The sequence below is a fragment of the Montipora capricornis genome, chromosome 12 (assembly GCF_036669925.1).
Source record: "Montipora capricornis isolate CH-2021 chromosome 12, ASM3666992v2, whole genome shotgun sequence".
Taxonomy (NCBI): domain Eukaryota; kingdom Metazoa; phylum Cnidaria; class Anthozoa; order Scleractinia; family Acroporidae; genus Montipora; species Montipora capricornis.
In genome coordinates, this window is record NC_090894.1 from 12,914,472 (window position 1) to 12,921,971 (window position 7,500).

The window sequence follows — 7,500 nt, forward strand, 5'->3', positions numbered from 1 at the left end:
GCTATTTCCGAGTTGAGAAAATGTTATCAATTTAATTTTATTGTTATACATGATAAATTAAAGCAAAGGAGTAAGTTACGGAAGAAAAGAGAGAGAGAGGAATTTGAAATCAGGGAGGCTCCAGCACTTGGCTAAGTGCCCAACAGCAAACCAAAAACATGATTGTCGGTCCTCCCATCCAGGATTTCCTAAATTCCATGATACAATTATTAATTATTGCATGCCCACGATTTCCGTAGTGAGTCTGTCGTAGCTTCTGAAAATTGCTTTCGAACGAAATGGATGGTTCACAAAGTTCTTTCTTTGGCATTAAGCTCCGCACAGGGAACCTATTTGCCCCTGAATTAATCATGTTAAAGAAGTGTTTACCAACCACAGATCTGGTAAGCTAAGGTTTCGTTCCCGTTATTAAAGTAATCAGTACGGTGCTTACCATATGACAGATAAAATGACTTTTCTCTTTTATATATAAGCCATCTGAGTCTGTCCTACCTTCTGAAAATTGCTTTCGAACGAAATGGATGGTTCACAAAGTTCTTTCTTTGACATTAACGACTTGAACATGAAGGACAAATCGCCGCTGACGAAGAAAAGTCTCACCGTTATGCAGTCCGACTCGCTAATGAATACGAAGAAGCGTTCTCGAAAGCATGCCGGGTTTGCCGGAATCTAAATGGAAGTTAGCACAGATACAATAGTTCAGTTAAATAACGCATCGAGTATCAAGCAACGATACTAAAAAATTCGGAACATCATGGCTGGCCTCACTGGAAAAAAAAGTCAGGAAACAACCCCTATCAGTTATTATGCCTCGGCAATGTCAAACTGTCTTGTTGACGAAACAAAGAAAAAAGAAATTTCTCGGGGCTTTAACAAAACTTTTGGCTGAAGTCTGACGATGTCTCACGCTCACATGGCGAAAAAAGGGGAAAATGTCGGTTCTATCCCTTATAATATTGCAGGACTCTTAAATAAAGTCAATTCCTTCACACACTAAATGACTCCTCAAAATTATAAAGAAAGTCAACTTCATATTTAAGGGAATTTTTTCAACTTATCTACAGTTTCAACCGAGAAATAAAGTAAAGAGGAAGTTTAAAAAACTATATTTCTAATGAGACTGATTCTCACGAATACGAATCGTCTTCTTCAATAGCGTAATACGCGAAAAAATGTTTAGTATCAATCACCAAACAAATCATGTCCTGTTTTTTCTTGAAGCACGCTGAAGTTTATGTCTGCCACTTCAAGTTTAAACAGATCGATTAAGAGATAGGTAAACCGGCCTGTTGGCATTCCAGAGTTCAAGTTGAACTGAACTGAGTTTGACGGCTCGGTGAAACAAGTTGATATATGCTTTTGCCAGCAAACTGGCTTTTCACACGAAAACAATTGCAAAGGTAATGAGCGAAGGGCCATTTCTCACTGAGTTTCGATTTGAAAACTTTAATCGTGAAAATCAAGATTTAGAACCCGCCATCGAGACCCCGGCGGCTGCTAAATCATAATAAAATTATGATCACAGAACTACACAGTGCTAAACGTGTACTTGTTCGTTTATCGCTGTGTATTGAAATGTCAGTGCAAGTATCAGTGATTTGTACAGGTGTCAAACAAACCTGGGAGTTGGTTGATTAAAGATTGGGTTCTGAAGGCTGTAAATGATGCTCATTTAACAACAGAACGCCATTTTTGTCCGAGTTATATCAATTGCATTCTCGAATAGAAACGTTTTGCCATATATCTTCGTTAGGTATATGGAAAAAGTGCCTAACCATGTTGCAGTGAATATCGGGCACACGCAATACAAGGTTACAGGCTGAGTATATTCACGGTAATGTACAATATTCTTGATTCGTCAGGAAATTAACAGTTTTAAGATAATTTTATACCTTCTCGTCATGCTGTGTATCTTACGGCGCCAACATTTAGAAGACAAAATTACCAGCTTTGTTAAACGTATTCAATGAGGATTAAAATAGTTGCAATTACTGTTTGCGTTAATCTTGTAGGTTCTCAATTTCTTTCATCTTTCACTTTGAAATGTGTAACGGTTAAGTTTGCTGACTTCAATAAGTTTTAATGACGCTTACCGTTGCAAATTGGTCCTCTGAGATGTCTTTATCTTTCTTTTGCGTCGTGTCTTGTTCTGTGGCCTCCATCGATTTTTCCATTCGTCGGGCCTTGTGACGGCTGTCCGAGTCGAGCTGGGACCGAATACAGAATAGGTGAAGTGTAGTGTTTTCTCGACGATTTGACGCTGAAAGTCCGCCAAAGCTATAAATTTATATCAAGATTCTCTCGTTTTACCGTCAAAATTGAACACTGCTCTGCGAGGCGCGCGGAAGCATTCCACGAAGGTCAAATTTTACACAGAGTTCTTCGGCAAAACCGGCCGCCTGCTTCCCACACGGAAATCAGCCAAATGAGCTGCTTTTTATGAATGTGGCCTTCTTAAGCAAGTAGTGCTTTCTAGAATTCGTAAAACCTTTGCTGCCTCAAGATCCACACTTGAAATGTTCAGAATGATTTCAACGCAGTGATTTGGCAGCTTATCCGGGGCACTTTTCCAGAAGGTACTTATATACGTTTACTTGTTACAAAAGTTACTTTAGTTTTCGATACAAGATATCCAACATGTTCTAGAACATCGCAGGTCACGCATGCTGAACACAGACTAAATTTACTAAATATTTTGTTTCTTGATTTGCTAAGCGCACCAAACAATGTTTATTCAAACGCAAAAAAAATACCTCTTCCTATACTAAATAAATCAACGTGATTGTTTGATAGATTTTATAGATTTATTAGTTTATATCAGCACAAACTAAAGAGCTTGCGTGACCAGTTTTAACTAGAATATTCCGCGTTCTCTATCGTGGATGTCTAGATTGATCTATCTTGTAGAATATATATTGGCCCTGTTTATGGGCAATTTTAGTGTTCGGAAGATGAAACGTTTATTTAAAGAACGTAAGCTATATTTTCTTGTTTTTTTTTTTCTAATTCCGATAAGATAATGAAGATTCAGATTATTTTCCCGTCAGTTAGAATGTCTTGGATCTTGCTCTAAGCGTTAAGGCAGCGCATCGGCCGTAAACTCTACATATCGGTCTCGGTATTGTGGTAAAAGTTACAGTTTCATCTCCAAGGGTGATTTAGGGTCGCTTTTGGATTATTTTCCAGTTTGAGGCCTAATACAGCCCTGTCTTTCCTGTTCGCACTTCAGAGAATCGATCGTGATAAGATAGGGGATTGATATGATACAGAAAGTGTTTTGTACAATATTTACGGCCGACAATTTAATGAAGAGGGCGGACTCCACACGAATAGAAAGGCAAATAAAACTGGAATTGCTTGCCAGTCCTTAGGCCAGGATTTACAAATCTAACCTCTGCCTTCAACTGAATATTGTTACATGTCTCTTGTATTCGTTCATTGGAGGACAATTTTTACGGCTGCACCGTGACCCAATTGAACGTTTCCGGAGCATGGAACAATACCATCGAAAAAGATCATGATCTTACTGATAAAACAACAAAAAGATCAATTTATTTGCTATGGCTACGGCTGTCTTGCGAGGGCGATGCGATCTACTGATTAGATTACCTTCCGGCCGCGAAAGGAAATATCGAAGAGTCATATCAGGCGACGATCAGACCAGTTCCGTCACAATGAATAGGTTTTTATATTTACTCTTTAGCCTTGTGGGGGGAACGAAATATTTCGGTATTTTCTGCATTTCATTACGGCAGAGTCCTAAGTGATTTAGGAAGGAATCAGTGGATTTTTTTGACTAGCAACCCAAAACCCCATATTTTATTTAAGGGTCAATCAGTGCGGAAGTTTGCCTCTCCAAAAATGCACGGTTTCGTTCCCTCCCCGTCCCCGAGATAACTGAGCCACTGTTAATGGCTACAGGAATAAACTGATGCACTAATTAAAACTTAGGAATTCAGCAGATAAGCGAAAATGAAAACAGACGAGCGATTAACCAACACGTGAGCGTTCAAACGTCAATTACCGAGCGACAATGAATGAATACTTGAGTGACAAGATGAAGCAAAAGCGAGGAACGTCAAAAATTTCGGAGATTTAATTAAAGAGGCAGTAAAACGTCAGGAGAACAAACTCAATGCAGTTGTGGAAGTTGAAGACCGGATGACTGAGAAATGTCAAATCTCAAGCGAATCCGAAGCAAACTTGTTCACTGAAGAACATACCAGAAATAATCACAGAGATCTAATTCATCCAGCGAAGCTGTCCTTTGTTCCCTTTATTTATCGCCGTCTTTTTGAAAATAAAAATCTGTATCAAAATGGTTAAATTTGTTGACTTGTTTCCTCGGCAGTTTGTTTGTGCAACAAACTGCTACTGATAGAACAAAGAAATAAAGAAACAGACGTCTAGCTTGCGGTACTATTCATTTATCAGGGACAGAAATTCGAAACAGTAGCAAGTTCGACCAAAATTATCCTGCAGAACACTGGTAAAGTAAAACAAACTGCAAGCTCATATTTCGGAAACTTTTACAAATGTGTTAACTTTCAGAGAATGCTTTTCTGAATTCGTCATGTCTGGGTGTTGCGCGTTAAACTATTTTCAGATTAAAAAAGAGAAAGAAATTAGCTTCGAAAATCCACACAAAACCCAATGTCCGGAGTAGCACGTTTCTCCGAGGTTTACAACTTTCTCACGAGCATATTTAATCCAGTCTTCCGTATGACGTAAGTTCAGGTGTAAGATTTCATTTGTTGATTAAGTGCTAGCTTTTTAAACAAATATTTAACGGTTTGTATTTGTTTTAGTTCGGTAGGAACCATCTAGCAAAATGTAATTAATTACCCCAACATACTCTCGCAATGCCCAAGCGTCTACAACTTTACAACATACTCTTACAATGCCCAAGCGTCTACAACTTTACCACTTGAAGTACTGGGTCGTGAATTGCAAGTTATTTCGTCTTAAAGTCTTGTTGTCCTTGTTATTAATAAATAGTATATGTTGATATGTAGTTCGAATTTCATTCCACGTTTCCCCCTACTTATTGTTCTTCTGTAAATTTTCGTTTAAGGTTTTTATTCGAAAAGAAGATACCCTGTCAGTAACTAACACTTCTTTGAATTAAGCACTAAGAGTATTGCGCAATTCATTGTGTTCGTGGAACCGGTCGGGGCTGACCTCTTTGAGGAAAAAAAGACAGGGGGTATACCTAAAATACACACAAAAACCCTTACGATCTAAAAAAAACAATGAATAACAAAGTGAAACAAAGAGAAACTGATAACTTCTGGTTTGATCATCACGAGTGAAATTTAACATCAAAAAATGTTACGGCAATTAATTGCACTTTGTTAGTAATTTTCAATTGATAACACGATTAAGAGAGGATAAAAGGACCTGTCCTTTCATGATTTGGCATCAAAAGCTCACACGAGGTGACAGTTTGTCAGGAATAAAGACAACTCTATGACGTCAATTAGCTCAGTTAAGTTAGTATTAATTAATAACTAAGATTTTTTTTCCCAAAATCAAAGCAAGGTGAATCCGGGTTTTCCAATCTCCTGAAAAGAGAGCTCGGGTAGATGGAATCACCACTCGGTTTGGATTGAGTTGCTTAAGAGAAATGGCATGCTATGTAATAATGGTAAAACTCTTTGAGCCTTCTCGTACGTTTGACAATAGATCACATACTCCGTCTCACGAAATTTATTGATAAATTCCGAAAGAAGCTGAAGAACGCACAGACTGTTACGGTAGAATGTGGGCCGAAGTCCCATCTGTGGAACACTATCAATCGAGTTCATGGTGATTAACCATTTAATATCTCAAGCTAGTAAGTCTAAAAATCCCAGCATAACTGTGCTATTGGATACGTAGCCTCGTGGAGGCCTTGTAGGAGACCATCGTTCACATTCATACAGTGGACATTTCAAATAGAGCTGAACTGACATTTTGACCTCACAAATGATACCAGGTGAGTGTCTCGTGGTGAAGCGAGCGTGCCTGGGTGAAAGGATATAATATAATCTTCAGTCTCCTGAGCCGGGATGGAATACATGACTCTTAGCACGAAAAGTGCATGGATACCTAAACCTCTGTTGTTCTTAACAGTGAAAGAGTCGTTCTTTCCCCAAGCTCCGATTGTCAAACGAAAATCGTACAGAAAAAAAAAAAAGACAACTGAGCGTGATCTGCTGCGGCTTTGTAATATGCAAGACTGATAGGATCACGTGGTTCACAGGTCAACCAATACGAAAAGATGAAATGACTGAGAACTTGAAAGGCTCGCATTTTTGTACGGTTTTGTTCAATGAAAAATCCCTAATAAAAAAAAAATTACCTTCAGTATTTCCTTGGTCAAATTTTCTCTCTATTCAATCCTGATTCAGTTTCACAGCCCATCATACATCATACAGTCAGTCAGTAATGCCACCAAATATGAACTGAACTAAACACAAAACCAACATTTCTCATAAAAATAAAAAATAAAATACAATACAAAATAACTAAAATATACCACTAAAATCCAAAACAAATTTGTTCAACATTAGTGACATGAATTTCATATTTAAACTTATGTTGTGACTGCATTAAAGAGCTAAAATTACACAAGTATTTTCTCACCAATTCTATCCAGGGGAAAGATAAACAGACCAAAAAAACAAACCCTATTTACTTGAACTAGTCAAAGTTATCCATTTGTTTATACACAATAATAACATATATCTAGACAAGTTCTGATTCAGCTAAGTTGGCTCAAAGAGAGAACGGAATGATAAAGAAGCAAGTTGTTATGGTGGAACTCAATTCCTAATTGTCAACTCTAACCGACCAAAAAGGAAATCTCAATTTTTTTCGAGAAAATCTTAAGTGATTTTATCAAAACAAATTATTGGCATTGTCTTGTACTTCATTTCAGTTTAGATAAAATCGCAAGGACTTCGAAGAACTGAAATTTAGGCAAGTTTAATAGGAATTGAGTTATATCTAGGAAATCCAGAGCTACAAACAATAGTCACATAATATCACTTAGAGGATATATTGACAAAATCCGACAATTCTCTCAGCATTATTTTGGCTGCAAAAAGGTGACACCCACGATCAAATTTGTACATGTTAGAACAAGTGTCCCTAATTTCCTGTGGGAAAAAAAAGGTAACAAGGAGATTCTGGAAACAATTAAGCCTAAATCGGTAGTGTAGAAGAAAGCTGCATGACGCAGGAAGTTGTCTATGTTTGGAGTTAAAACAGATTAAGGAATTAAGAAGTACAACAAACACATTTGTCTAGGGCATCACTTTTCAGTTTCTTTACGCTGCAGTAAACTACAACTGCTGATGAAAGCTCAGATATTGTGTTGCTGGTTCCCACTGGGGAGAACTAGGCGAAAATATTGGAGTCCGTTTCCACGAAGATTTAGCTTCACGAATAGATAGATATTCTCCTTCAAATAAACGATAACAAACTAACTAGTATGGTACCATTTCCTTGTCTAGC

At 37.7% G+C, this 7,500-nt stretch overlaps 1 protein-coding gene across 2 annotated transcripts in view; it reads right to left on the reverse strand.

The window, feature by feature from the left end:
- LOC138027298 (doublesex and mab-3 related transcription factor 3, truncated-like) overlaps nt 1-2,433 on the reverse strand; it is a 116,354-nt gene extending 113,921 nt beyond the window's left edge. The window contains exons 1-2 of one of the 2 annotated variants that reach the window (XM_068874856.1): nt 2,311-2,433; nt 2,094-2,207 (exon numbers count right to left, since the gene is read on the reverse strand). In XM_068874856.1, coding sequence (XP_068730957.1) covers nt 2,094-2,174 — 81 coding nt within the window. In that variant the 5' untranslated portion in view covers nt 2,175-2,207; nt 2,311-2,433. Of the gene's footprint in view, nt 1-2,093; nt 2,278-2,310 lie in introns of those variants that run through there. The other variant, XM_068874857.1, reaches the window with a different exon arrangement.
- Between the last annotated feature and the right edge of the window lie 5,067 nt (nt 2,434-7,500).